Source organism: Fringilla coelebs (assembly GCF_963513975.1).
Source record: "Fringilla coelebs genome assembly, chromosome: 15".
NCBI lineage: Eukaryota > Metazoa > Chordata > Aves > Passeriformes > Fringillidae > Fringilla > Fringilla coelebs.
Window position 1 is genome coordinate 18,928,025 of NC_140041.1, and position 14,776 is coordinate 18,942,800.

Here is a 14,776-nt window from a genome sequence, read left to right on the forward strand (position 1 = left end):
CGTTGAAAGGATATAGATTTATAGAGGAACTTTGAAGATGTTACCTGCTTGGAGGCTATTGATTTCAAAACACTTAATGCAAACACTTAATTATAAATTCAAATAAATAATATTTACATAAATTTTTTTAAATTTGGTTTTTAAAACAAAAACATTTGGTTTGCAGTCTTGTAGTACAAATATTGCACTACCATGCACAAAGATTAAAGAGAAACCTGATGGATGTAGAAGATACAACATCACTGGAAAGTGACTCAAAATTCAGACATCTGGCAAGGGCTATTTTGCTGCCTCACAACTTCACAAAGCCAATAGAAAGCAAAATATTTACCACTATGAAAAATTACCACGACTGAGTAGTGAAAGCATCTTCAGGCTCACACAGTTTGGTTAAAAAGAAGAGGGGGAAACCCCAGAGGTTAGAATTAACAAACTACTTGGATTTCAATTGCTCAAGCTACATCTGAGTTATGCCAGCCTTACAGCAGTGGAATCCATCCCCAACCTTTGTTACAGTTGGAGGGCTGTTTTTGTAACTTTCTAAACCACAATATCAACTATTATATGAATTAATAGAGATCAAAATTGAAAATTATTCTGGGCATCATTCTACAGTTACATTTCACAGCTTTTTCCTGACTTGAATACCCTGAGGTCACGTATGCTTTGTAGTGACAGAGAACTTATGCAGCATCTTTCCAGCTACATTGAAGTCTTGCAAGCAAAAAGTCTACCAGAACCCAGCACATATTTACAAATTAAAATAGCCAATCACCTCCTTAAAATACAACCATACACAACCATACATAACCATACATACATAAGCCCCACCTTATGCTCGATTCTTCATGTGCAGGATACCAAAGTTCCTACACAGAAGATTATTTAGCTGGGAATGGCCTCTGAAAGCAGAAGGATTATCAAAAGCCACTGAAAGGTGACAGTGGCAAGGATCTCAGAAAGGAGGCTGAGTCAATGCAATAGCAGTATCACAGAGCTTGAACTTAGGCTTGGAGAGGACACTAGAAATACGTGGCTCAAAATCATCTCCAAGGTGAGAGCCATATTTCTCTACCTTAGGCACTATCAAAACAGTCAGTCAGAGAGCAGGAAGTCGGAGAGGTTGCAGTATGTCACTGACAGTCTACTCCTTTCTGCAAGGAGTTCTGCTGACAAAACAGGGAATCCCAGCAGACCACCAAATCGCCACAGTTCTGGGAAACAGACAAAGTCAAAGGGGCAATCCATCAACCGCTCCTGGCAGCCACCTCCACTGGGTAACTCCGATGGAAATCCCAGCAAAAACTTTCCAGCCTTTCCTCCCTGAGGCTTCTCCTTAGGATTTTGCTTCCTGTGGAAGCAAGGACGGAACTGGCTCCAATCACACAGCTTGAGTAGAATCACAGAGTATCTCAAGTTGGAAGGTACCCATAAGAACCAACGCCCTGCTTCTCACAGGACCACTTAATACTAAGCCACATGACTAAGAGCATCATTCAGATAGTCTTTGAACTCTGACAGGTTTAGTGCCCCGACCACTTCCCTGGAAAGTCTGTTCCAGTGCCCAGCCACTCTCCCAATGAAGCAGATTTTCCTACTGTGCAGTCTGAACCTCCCCTGATGCAGCTTCATTCCATTTCCTTGTGTCCTACCTCTGGTCACTAGAGAGAGGAGATCAGCACCTTCCCATCTGCTGAACCCCTTGAGGAAGCTGTAGACTGTGATGAGGTCACCCATCAGCCTTCTCTTCCCCAAGCTGAACAAAGCAAATGTCATCAGCTGCTCCTCCTAATCCTTGTCCTCAAGACCTTTCCTCATACCTGCTCTGGATCCATTCTCAATAGTTTGATGTCCTTGCATTGAGGTGCCCGTGGCATCTTTTGATTGACACAGAACTACTGATAGAGTACTTGTGTCTTGTGCCATCTTCAATAATGACTGTCTCACCACTCCCAGATTTTGCCAAAATCATACTCATTCCTAGAAAACCTTTTAAAATCAGCAGGTGTTCTGTCTGAGCCAGGTTGAGTACCATTTACAGCACAGCAGCCCTGGGTTTGAAATTCCTATGCAGAGCAGTAGGCCAGATCAATAGAATCAAAACCTGAGTCAGAGCAGAAGCAATAAACCTCACATTATTGCCTGAAAAGGAATAAAACAATCTCCCGATAGGCTACCTTGACGCTTAGATCAAGCATAATATCAGCACCACGGCAGAATCTGACCCAGCAAATCAGGGATGTTGAGAATGGAAGTCCAACATGTCACTTTACAGGTGAGGCACAGGACAGCATCAGAATACAAATGTTTTTTTAAAATGCACCTCCCTCTGGTCTTTTTTTTTCTTACAAGAGGTCAAAATAAATTTTTAAAATATGTTTCTATGTTCCCAACCTATAAGGTATGAGCAGCATCTTTTAAATATTTGCATTCTCAGCAAAAACCAGAAACAGGCTACAAATGAGTATTCAGTGTCATAAGGTAACTCAAATGTAGGATCTAGATCTGTCGTAAGTGGCCAAAATGAAACTAAGGAATGGCAATCCAGTAATTTAAGCATAAATTGCACACCAGTCCAAGAGGCAGGCTTCCTCCATCAGTGGCTGTGAAAAAGGCATGCGTTGCATGTACAAAGAGATGCACTCTGCGGGGTCTGTGTTTGCAAGACAGAATGCTTTCTTACACATAGACACGCCAGCCCTGACAGCCCAGGACACGTACAGGTGCAATTATGAACATTCTGCCGGGCAGGAAGCCTCGCCCAGTACCGCCGTGGGAGCGGTGGAGCGGGCACAGAGGCACCGCGAGTGGAAACGAGCGCAGGGAGCGCCTGCAGGGCCGCGCTGGCCACGCTCCGCTCGGGCTCCTCCGCGGCAACGAGGCCCAGCCGGGTTCCGCCGAACGCCCCCAGCCCCGAAGCATCCCTTCCCTTCCCTGCAACAGCCGCCGCACCCAGCGCGCCGCGCCCGCTTCGGGCGGACAATGACCGGCAGGCATACAATGGTGCAGGGCCGGCGGGAGGCTGAGGCGGTGCGGGCTGCGCCTGCCACACCTCTCCCGCCATCTCCTCTCCATCACCAACGTCGGCTCCCGCTCGCGCTCCCCTCCCGTCCATCACCTCCATCGCTTCCTCTCCCCCTCCGCGCCGCCGCCTCGGCCCCCCGCAGCCGCCCGGTCATTGTTCTACCGCCACAGGCACCGGGCCACACTCTCGGCCGCCGCCGCTCACCGTGCCGCCAAGAAAAGACGCCGAGCGGCGAGGGATGAGCACGGCGCATCCATCTTCCTGCCGCCGCGGCGGCTCCAGCGCCCGCACCGGCCCCGCCGCCTCCTGCGCGCCGGCGCTGAGGGCGCGCGCCCGCCCCGCCGCCGCCGCCCCGCGGCCGAGGCTGCGCTGCCGGTCCGGGGCTGCGGCAGCCCCGCCCGCCCCGCCGCAGCTGCGCCCCGGCAGCGCCGCGGGGAGCGCGGGCCGACCCGGCCGAGGGGTGCCCGCGGCTCCCTCGGGACTCCCTGCCGGCGGGGTCGGAACAAGCCGGCCTCTGAGGTCGAAGGGCCGCAGCCGTCGGACCACTGGGGACTCGAGGCGTCCGGAGTCCCCGTAGCCTCAAGCTAGAGCTCGCCCCAGGCCTTGCGACTTCCTAGGGGGACACCTCATCACTAGTCTCCATTTAGACAGCACGTCAATGGCCACAGTATTTGGGAGTGTGACCTTAGTCACCCTGAGGTCCACCTATCACCTATCCAATCCATGTCTTTCCAGCTTAGAGACAAGGACACCGTGTGGAATAAAGAGTATCAAATGCTTTGCACAAGCACAAGTAAATGATATGAGTCACTCTTCGCTTATCCACCAGCACATTAACCCCTATGCCCCTAGTGACAACAATTTTATAATAGTGTCACTGATATCCTCAGGTTTGCAAGGAATTAGGAGAGTTCTTGGAAAATACATCAAGATCCAGTTTTACTGTTTAAAACATCTGCAGTAGAAATGGTTGTTGAATGGATACTACGGAACATGGGTCAGTAATTTCTAGAGGCCCAGAACTAAGAATATGGGTTCCCACTGCCCCATGGAGATGTTGCAAATGCATTGTACAGAGGGCCCAGGGCTGTGACCCAGGTTTCCTGATGTGCCCACCTGTACAACTGGTCTCATGAAACACACGAAGCTATGGCTAAATAGGAAGGGTTTTTAAAATGCTTTGTGTCCTTGATTTAAAGTCATGCCACAGACATAGGGGTGTGGCTGTAAATTTATAGGGGTGAACAAGGACACCAATTCTGACACAAAGGCATAATTATCTTTTTGATCCATTAGAGTTCATTCCATTGCTACAGTACACATGGAACCTGCATCACAAAGCCCAAGAACTGTTTAACTTCATTATTTTTTTAATTGTGCTATCCCGACTGCTTTCTTACTGAAAGACAAAACTATCCATCAGATCTACAGTGAGAACTCAGACAGCTGTCACCTGTAGCTACTTGGAATTCCTCTGACATTTGCCAATCCTTTAACAGACCCATGGGACCTATCTCTAAGTGCCTATTCTACTACTTTAGTGAAACGTCTCCTATGTAGTTCAAGACAAGCAAAAGTCATTCCGTAGACAGGTAGGCAACAGTTCCTGATGAGGACAGTAGTGATACCACTAAGAGGTCCTCCAAAGAAGTGCAGTAAAGACCAGAGGTAACTTGGCAGAATCAAACTTAAAATGTATTTTAACTCAAGCAGACAAGCTTTTCCCAATGCCTCACTTAATAGTCCTGTGTAGTGGGACATGTCTGCCCTCTGACTAGAATGACATGGTGAGAAGTAGAACAGGTTCTCACATTGCAGCACAGGCACTTTCACATCAGGCTCCCCTTTCCCTGTTGGGGCCCGTCTGTCTTCAGCTGTGGACTCTGCTAACTCCTTCCCTTTATGTGAAGGCAACAACAAAAGGAGGAATTTCCCTAGAAAGTAGTAAGTGGTTGCATGTCCCATTTGCAATGTCACATCCAATGCACAAGTCAGAAGGATCAGAATTGTTCATGGTGTTACAGAAGACAGATTGAGAGGGGAGACACGACGTGTGGGAGTGTTGTTGGCTGACAAGGATGCAGGAAGGAAAAAGGGAGCAGCAACATCTGTGGATGATGTTTCTCCTTGGTTACGAAGCTGTAAGATCTGGCGCAGCAGGGCCTTTCCTTCTTCTCTAGTCTGAAATTAATTTGGAGAAAACAAACAATACAACTATGAATGGATGGTTTCTGGGTCAAATTCAGTATGTAAGCAGTGTAACTTAAAGTAGCTTATCATTCTGTAAGGCTACAAGCTATAAAAGCCATTCTCAATTCTTTTTTCTTCTGCTCCTTAGAAATGCTAAGGTAAGTCATGTTTTTTTCATTTTAGTCTTTCCTCCTTTTACTCCTGATTAGTGTGTTTTTTGGGTATTTCAGAGAACAGAACCATCAACCACTGAAGCTGTCTAAATATTCCAGCAAAAAGTAGATTGGGAGAACTTTGAATAAGGTGAATTCAGGCTGTAGAGAGCTCCAGGCAACTTTGTCAAGGATAGGCCAAACACCCTGCACTCATGGTTAGTGTCTACCGCTAGGCTGAAATTAAAAATCCCAAACTGCCCACTTACAAATACATAACATCACAGAGTATGAAGTTGCACACAAAACCCAAGTATTATTATACCCTCTGCACCATCTACACGCAGAAGATGAGGAAAAGAAGTTTTAAAAGTACCACCACTACACAGTGTGTGGGAGTTTGGAATGGTTTGTGACCATTCCACTACCTCTTCAACACCAAGATTTTTAGCAGCCTTAAGACTGCCATGTGAAGCTTCAAATTCTTTTACTTAGTGAATTCCAATGAGGTATGGTTCAGTTTCACTATCTACACCACATCGCATGACTTTTATCAACCATACTCAGCATAACTGATCAGGCATAGACGACAACCACCATTCAGGATGCGACTTGTATGGCAGGCAGCCCTCATTCCTTCATAGAAGATTCCTTCTACTCTGAGGGGAGCCAAGATCAAGGTCATAGATCCCTTAAGAAAGAAGCACCAAGGACTGCGCAGGTACTCACATCATTGAAGGCACAGCATTTCTGAGCACATGCTGAGGCTTCGTCCCAAAGCTTACATTTGAAGTAGTACTGGGCCAGGTAACGAAATGCAGTGCTGACCTCCAGGTGCTCCACTACCTCCTACAGTGAGTGGGGTAAAAAACATCATTTGTAAGTGCCTTCCAAAGTAGTTGTACATCATGTTTACTTCTCTTTTTATCCCCAAGCTATCTTCTTACCCCACAGGAATAGATATCCTGGATGTATTTGATGTAGCATTGAGCTGCCTGTTCAGATTCATTCAGCTGTTCATGCAACCTACAAAAGGAGAAAAGTGGGTCACTGGAACGAAAGCTGCCCTGCTGAAGACCTTCTTGGTCTATGAGAATAGTCCAGGTCAGGGTGAGCAGGTACAAAGCCAGGTCCTTTCCTTCAGAATTTGCAGGACGTGGAAAGAGATGATCCAGTTTGCATTCACGCTGACAGACACAGAGGCAGTCAGATAGTGACTAGACAGCTAGAAGCAGTGACAACCAAAGCAGGGGCCTTTGTATATTCTGTTGCATTTTAAACCTTTTAACAAACCTTTGCCATTCTACTTACTCACTATTTCCTCCAGTGTTCCTTCTTCCCCTGCTACAACCCAAATTTGTACAGCAGTTGCACTTCTCATTTGCCCCTTTTTCCCCCCTCTTCACTTTTCCCACTTTATACTACTTTATTCCCACCAAAAAAATTAGTGCTGATGTCACAGTATTCACATTAGACCTCTTCCAATCTCACAGCCATATACTAGAAAGGAAAAATAAAATCAAACTACAATTTTATACATCATCTACCGCCATGGTCTGCTTTTAAGTTATGAAACAACAAATACAATTGCTAGTACTGCATGCTCAAAACACCTAAGGATACAGAAGTCATCTGCAACCCACATAATACTATCATTCTCTCTAGTTACCCTGATGGAAACAAAGATAAAGCTGGACACCAAAATTTGCAGTCACTACAGCCCTAAAGATACCAATTCTTACACAGCTCCAAAAGTAATGTTACCTAACAGCAATTCCACCTGCTTATATTCTGTATTTTATCATTGGGTATCAAAGTGTGACTTGCATTTAACACAACCGTGACAGTTCAGTGAGGGTACATACTCACTTGGCAAGTTTCACTAGTGCCATTTTCTCCACGTCTCCCACAGCATAGGCTCTCCAATAGCACTGTCAAGGAAGGAAAGTCAGTCAAGCATGCCACAAAAATTAGTCCAGTTCATGACTCCAGCATGCAAATCAGAAACAAAAAATGACAGGGATTGTCAGCAGAAGGGGCATGTATCTGTAGACAACTCCTTATTTATCAGCTGCTTGAGTTATATTGCAGCAGTACTTCCCCAACTGTAACTGCCAACGAGTTTAGGTAGCACTACCGACATAATTTTGCTGCAATTTTACCCAGTGTTCTGGAAGACACCCTAGTCTTACACATCAGTTCTCACCTTCTTAGCTTCCACCAACTGATTGAGTTTCTCATAGCATTCTCCTAGAGCAACCAGCATACGAGAGTCATTTGGTCTGCAAAAGAGCAATTCTTCAGGTAGTTCAAATTCAAATTCACCAGCTGATCTCAGGATGAGGGGAAGATGGGGGGTGGTCAAGGGAAAAAAATAATCTACACCTGGAAGTCTGTCATCCTTTTGCATAAAGCATCACTCTTACTCCTGACCAGTCATCCTCAACATTTAACTGACAAAGCTTTTGTTAACAGTTAACGAACACAACTAAAAGGATTTGGACACATCACAAAGCATTGATGTTTTTTTCCTTCCCCAACTTAGTTATTGCATGTAAATTCCTTAGCCACTATCAACCATGTGAGAATGAAGACCAATAAACACAGCTCCATTCTCAACTCTTACCTGAGCTGGTGGGCCCGTCGGTAGTAGTAGAGACAGTAAAATGGCATTTTGAGGATTTCATAGGTTTGCCCCAAGCCATACCATGCTCTGTAGTCCCTTTTGTTCACCTCTATTGCATGTCTGTCAATGAAAAGGAAATAAACTAGACAGAAAGTCAGGATCAAAACCAAGTCCAGCAAAACACTAAGAAAAAACAGAAGATACTACTTCAGAAGCAAACACCATTTTGTGCAGTACATGAGCGGTACCTATAAGCCTGGATAGCTGCAGATGTGTTCTTCATCTCCATATACTCATGTCCCATAAGTGTCCAGGCTCCTAGATAACGAGGATTCAGTTTCAAGGCCCTCTGGAAATAGAGTGCTGCTTTTTCATGCTGGGAACGCAAGCTATAATAATTTCCTAAAGTAAAAGGCAGAATATTTAAATAATTTTTTAAAACCCACAACCAACCAATAAAAAAAGCCAACACCAATAGAGAAGCAGAAAAAATGATGCAATGTGTACTATCTACTACCTCCTAACAAGAGTCCTAATAAAGAAAGAACTAATTCAAACCTCAAGAGACCCAATTGCACCCTGTTCACCAGTCTTCTGGTCAATCCTTTACCAGCTGTACCAATCAATTTATGATTCCATCGCCTTGGAGTGTCATGATCTAACAAATCAATTTCCTGCTCCTGACACACAACTATTTCTACTGGAGTTTGAAGACTAGAAAGGGATTTTTAGGTACATTGGTCTACTTTCTACCCTAGTACTATTACAGCAGCTTTCAGAGAGAAATGAGAGAAAAGGGTACCCTGTCATTTAGTCTGCTTTTCAGGCTGCCTGAATCCAAATTCACCAAGTGGTGATTTTGATTGCCTTGTCAACTTATCACTTCCTCAAGGGTTTCCAAGATTCCCTCACACAGCCTATACAGCCTACACACAGCAAAATAAGATGTAAAAATAACATGAAAAGAATTGGCTCTCACCAATTACACAGCAGGTCTCAACACGGTACTTGTCTATCTCACAGAGATTATGAGCCAGGTAGCTCAACTCAGGCTTCATGCTCTAGTGGAACAAAAGAATAAAGTAATGAAAGAGAGAGAGAGTACATTATGCTTTGAAAGAAACTGAAATAAGCAATCAGCAATGCATACAGTGCCTCTCTTCCATGGAGTTGGGAAGAGGAAAGCCAGTATTCAGAGAGGCCAGACAGCACCAGCTGCTTTGCCAGTGTTCAACATGCCTCCAACAAACACCATCACTATGGACAGGCCACAGGAAGAATGCTTACCCTTACATAGAGCAAGTTGGAGAAAGTGTCCATGTTTTCTATCCTGTAAGGATCTTGTTTCCTCAGCTCATTAAAGATGGATAAAGCTTTGTCAATATCTGATGAAAGAACAGCATATGGGACACCAACAACTATAAATGCTAAGTTTGCATTAAGGGAGTCATTCCTATTTAGTGTCACTTTAGTGTCACTGACCTCTTATATTGTGGTAGGCAACTGCAATCTGAGAGATTATATAAGTGCTTTTGGAAAATCCTGCATCAATGAGAGACTGATACTTCTGCAGAGCTTCCTCTATCAGCTGCAGTTCTGTATAAATGTGTGCAAGAAAGAACTCTTTCATCCATGTATCTGGCAAGGACAGGAACTTCAGCTAGCAAGAATCAAAGAAGAAGAGAAAGAGATGACAATCAGAAGTATTCCACAAGCTACACGCGGCAAAGAATCCATTATCTTCCCTCCCATGACTTAGTAGATGGTCCTGAGGTAGGAAACTTTCCTGCAGTCACTTTCTTAAACCCATCTGGTCAATCAGGGAAGAAATTGTCTTCAAATATGACATTACCTGGCTCTTGCTTCAGCAATTAAATTCCAACTGCACTTTCTTCCTATGTTTAAACATCAATATCATAACATTAATTTCAATGAACTATGTAAGCAGACTCAAAATTATATAACAAAAAATGCACTTCCCTTGTCTCACAAATTGGTAACACTCTTCTGCATCACTTTTTAAAACATTTTTTTAAATACTGTTTTAAATACTTTATCATCCAGAATTCCAAAAGTGGACTCAAATTCCATACAGAAAGAAAAATAATCTATTTTGGTTTTATATCTGAAGTTTGTTTCTCAGATACAATTCACCTCCTATGTGGCTTTGTACATTATCTTTTCAGTTTTGTAAGCAGTGATTCTACATATCCTTTCAAGCTATGAGAAGTGCTCAATAACTGAGGAATTAGAACCAGATAAAGAAAAAATAAAAAAGGGACGTCTCTTAGGAGGATCTCCTCCGTGTGACAAGATGATAACTTGTGTTGTGATAACCCCAGTGAAAACTGCTTCCAAAATACATGAATTGGAAATTTCTTAAACCACTTTGTGGGTGAATGATAAGCAATTAGCTATGCCTGTATAAAGATTCTCAAGCTACAACATGACAAGCCATGGAAGATAAAGAGGATTTTACAACATAATTTACAGTTGTGGATTGCCTTGCCTGACAGTGTCTCACAGAATGAAGTAGTAGGCAACATCAATCTTGTGGAAACAGAAACACTGGTCACTGAATCAGGCTAAACTCTTGAGATTTGTTACCACATCTTGGTATCTCCAGAGTTTTACCATCTCTTTATCTGTAATCAAGTTGCAAAGTTCCAGCCAGGCTCCCCAGTGCAAAGGCAGAACATGAGCAGCTTCAACAAACACATCTATTGCTTCTTTCACCAGGTCCAGTTTCCGCAGCACAACACCATACCTACAAAAAAAAAGCATCAGATTGACAAGAATCATGCAATTCTGCATATCCACACAAATATATAAGAAATACATGCAAATACTTACAGATAAAGGCCAAATCCATCCAGTTCCTGTGCCTTGTGTTTCTTGCTGAGCTCAACTCTCAATTCTCGTAGAGCTTCATTTTTCACCTGTCCTTTTTCCAGAGGTCCTACATGAAGAGAAAGTCACACAGCTAGCTTTCAGTAAGGAGTCTCACCACAGCAATGCCAAGTTTAGGGTACAGTCAGAATGATCTCTGACATGACAGCTTCCCAGCCTGTGTTTATGCTCCCCATTCTAAAGGAAATTGCTTAGTCTGGTCACCCAGTTTAAAATAAGACCTAATAGATGAAAATATGCAACCAGTAATTAAGCCAATGAATCAAAAGAGAATGAAAGAAATCGTGTTACAGCACCTATTATCCAAAAAATTGAGGAGAAAGCCATAGACCCAAGATGAGTTACATGAAGAGTCAACAGCAAAAGCTTCATTATCTCATCATGCATTTCTTGACACCAGAGACTTACCCAAACTATCAACTGTCTCATCATCCTTTTTCTTTTCCCCTGACTGCGGAAAAGAAAAAAAATCCAAGATTATATTATAATACTATTTTTTCTATGTTTGCTGCAGCACTTGCAGCAGTGTTTAAACTGAGTTTTCACAGACAGCACAGTTCTGAAAAGAACAGCCCTATCTTTCTTTACCACAACACAGAATTTGGACTTCAAGGTGATCATTAGGAACCAAGCAAAAGAATAAGCAAAAAAATAAGATATGCCAGGGAGGGGTCAGAAGCAGAGGAGTTCACTGCTAGGAGGCAACCTTTTTTTCTACCTTACCAGGTATCTAGAATACATGTACAAGAAGTAAGCTTTCTGGCTCTTGCAGCCCTGTAAAAAGTAGGCAGCCCTGTCATATTCCTTGAGATCGAAGTAAGACTTGGCCAACGTGTAGGCATCCAGATCACGAGCATCCTCCTGCAGGGACACACAAGAGTTTTAAGACCCAAGAAGCTCTGACATACTTTAGGAAAATCATGGTTACAAACATAGCAGTGAAATTGCTCCAAAAGCTAAAAGAGTAGTTTGTCCATCTTTATAGATGGTTTGAGTACTGTCAGAAAAGTTCCTCCACTCCCTCCCATGATCCAATTCTAGAGTTCTCAAATAACGAGTACAGACTATTTAAGAAAATTTAAAATAAATGGTGAGATTTCAGAAACAAATTGTGGCAAGATGCCAGAAGGCAAGGCTTAGCTGTTCAATTAGTATGAAAAACTATAAACAAGAAACCTGCTCGGGAATTCCATATAAAATAATATTAATCTGCTAACATACAAGAGAACACTTCCTTGGTAATTATACCTTGAAATGCATTTATGACATGTTACACTTCTGTAACACGCCAGGACACACACCTATGAGTTCTCCTGTATTCCTACAGAGGTGGGGATGGAGACTGGGGATGGAGACACAACTTGTTTCTCTTGTGTCCCAATGAGCACAAGTGTAATGGCAAAACATAATTTGTATTAAAATAAATTTTGACCTCAGTAAAGAGGAATAAAAATAAAGTGGCATGCATGTGATTTCAAAGTTGGCTTACAGAGTGCTTCATTTAGGACACAGCAACAGGTAATGCTTTCATCTGGGAAAGCACACTCAGCTCTCTGGCCCTGTTGAACACACTATGGAAAGGACGTTCGCAGCATTATGGTAAGACTGGAGCTAGCGCTGACTCCCGCCCCCCATAGGATTTGGGAGACTGCATCACATATTTTCCTCCACAGTTAGATTAAACAGCCCACCCACATGAGCTGCAGCACCTTCTGGAGCTCACAGCCACTTCCCCCAAGGACAGCCTGGGCCCGTACCTCGGTGAGCACAGGGGGAGGCGGCAGCTCGCTCAGTGGCAGCGGCTCCAGGGCAAATGCAAGTTCAGCAGCCCTGAGGGAAAGAGAGCACTAGGATCACTGAACCATCAAGGTTAGAGGAGACCTGTGAGATCATCAAGACCAACCCTAAGGCCCAGCACTGGCACTGTAATCCCTAAACCACATCAGCTAGCGCCAGATGCAGACACCTATTAAGGACCTCCAGGGACAGTGACTCCAACACCTCCCTGGGAAACCTATTTCAGTGCCTGACCACCTGAACATTTAAAAAACATTTTCCAATATCTTATCCAATCTCCCCTATCTCAACTCACGGCCATTTCCTCTGGTCCCCGTAGGCACAGCAAAAAAGACTGGCTACCACTTCACTGCAAACTCCTTTCAGGCAGTTGCAAAAAATTATAAGGTACCCAGGAGCCTCCTTTTCTCGAGTCTAAACAAACCTAGCTCCGTCCCATCCTCCGTCCCGGCAGAGAACATGTTAGCCCGGGGTCCGCCGAGCTGGGCTCCGGCCGGCTGTGCCCGGCCCCGCTCACCACTTCCCGCTGTGCTGCAGCCCGCGCTCGCGGCTCCGCTCCGCCACGCTCAGCAGCTGCTTCTTGATCTCCCGCAGATCCGAGAAGTTGCCGCCGCCCGCGGCCGCCACCATTGCCGCCGCCGCCATCGCGCCAGCCCGGCCAATCGCAGCCCCGCCCGCCGGCTCGGCCAATCGCAGCCCCGCACACTGCATGCTCGCCTGCCGGCCCGGCCAATCAAAGCCTCAAGCACTACGCTGCCCCGCCCCTACACGGAGTGGTCTGCTTGGGCGAGAGGTCTCTTGACCAATCCCAGGCGCGCGCCGGAACCGTGCCGCCTGATTGGCCGGTTGTGGCGGGCGCGCGCCGGAGCCGTGCCTCCTGATTGGCCGGTTGTGTTTGAACTGGCAGCAAGTTCACCGGCGGTGAAAAGAGCGTCGCATCGTGAGAAAAGATGTCTGGTTTTTGATGAGCTGTGAATGACGCTAATTCTTACACTGACTCCAGTCTAGAGTCTAAGGCTACCGCTGACCTTCACTGTAGTGATGACTACTATGAAAATTTCAAGGTTGCGTTGATCTAGAACCGTTTCACCTGGAGCCACCTGCTGAAATTAAGGTTGTTGTACAAAGGTTTACAGAGATAGGAAATGTCCAGTTTGTCGTTAAAGTGGGAAATGATGAGTTATTTATAGTCTTCAAGGGTTTTTCAAATAAACAAAGCAAATGAGACCATTATTTGAAGTATAATTTTAGCGTTGCATGGGGTTTTCCCTCTCTAGGTTTCAGCCACGTGTTTTGCAAGTTCAGTTGTAGCTTTGACAGAAAATACTTCTATTACTCTGCCAGCCCATATATCCAAAACACAAATAAAGACTGTTGTTATTGGTACGACACAGATGGGTCTAGTCAACACAATGCCTAACTCATACCTCATTCTCTCTCTCTTTGCCCCGTCTCAGAACACATCCGAAAAGAGCCTCAGAATTATTTTCTGATGATACATTTTTGTTGTACTTACCATCTCCATATGTAGGGATCAGCTGTTAGTGCTCTATGCTCCTAAACATTGTATTTGGTATTTGTTTGAGTCCAATAGTTGGACTCAATGATCTTATCCAATCTAAATGATTTTGTGATTCTCTGCTGGTTTTAATATAAGGACGTTCAGTTTTTACATGAATACAAAGAGTGATATTTAAAAAAAAAAAGTATGTGTGTGTGATCTATGAAGTAATTTTATTAAGGTCTATTTATCTTCAGTTTTGGGCCCACTGGGTATAATGTGCTGTTTTCCCAATGGAAACTGAGACAACATGTTTGAAGTGAGATTTCAATACAAAATACTGAACCTGCTGCTAAAATGTACGAAGTGCTACTTCTCTTCTTGCTGAAATCTAGGCAAAATACCCTTGGAGTCACGTTCCTGTGTATGAGCCCTGGGCAGCTGCCACCCGGCTTTTCACACGCCTGCTCCTCTGGAAGAGCAGCGTTTCTGCAGCGGTGGCGCACTGCGCTGCCCGGGGACAAATCGCGTCTCCGTCCCTGCGCTGCCCGGTGACAAATCGCGTCTCGGTCCCT

The 14,776-nt window shown here is 44.6% G+C and overlaps 1 protein-coding gene across 1 annotated transcript; it reads right to left on the bottom strand.

Moving 5' to 3' along the window:
* Positions 1 to 4,489: 4,489 nt before the first annotated feature.
* CDC23 (cell division cycle 23) lies at positions 4,490 to 13,359 on the bottom strand. The gene is made up of 16 exons (XM_084215838.1): positions 13,218 to 13,359; positions 12,661 to 12,733; positions 11,627 to 11,764; positions 11,312 to 11,354; positions 10,847 to 10,952; positions 10,628 to 10,760; positions 9,476 to 9,653; positions 9,281 to 9,378; positions 8,973 to 9,054; positions 8,242 to 8,395; positions 7,994 to 8,113; positions 7,574 to 7,649; positions 7,237 to 7,298; positions 6,315 to 6,393; positions 6,097 to 6,216; positions 4,490 to 5,206 (listed from the first exon to the last, which is right to left on the bottom strand). Exons 1-16 carry the CDS (start codon positions 13,343 to 13,345, stop codon positions 5,036 to 5,038), a joined length of 1,761 nt encoding a protein of 586 aa, XP_084071964.1. The 5' UTR covers positions 13,346 to 13,359; the 3' UTR covers positions 4,490 to 5,035.
* Between the last annotated feature and the right edge of the window lie 1,417 nt (positions 13,360 to 14,776).

Bases quoted from the DNA above. Each gene is read 5' to 3' on its own strand.
- CDC23 (XM_084215838.1), bottom strand. From the start codon at position 13,345: ATGGCGGCGGCGGCAATGGTGGCGGCCGCGGGCGGCGGCAACTTCTCG. The intron at 10,953-11,311 runs GTAAGTCTCTGG...CTCTTCATGTAG, and splicing joins TGAGACAGTTGATAGTTTGG to GACCTCTGGAAAAAGGACAG. The intron at 6,217-6,314 runs GTAAGAAGATAG...CACTCACTGTAG, and splicing joins AGGATATCTATTCCTGTGGG to GAGGTAGTGGAGCACCTGGA.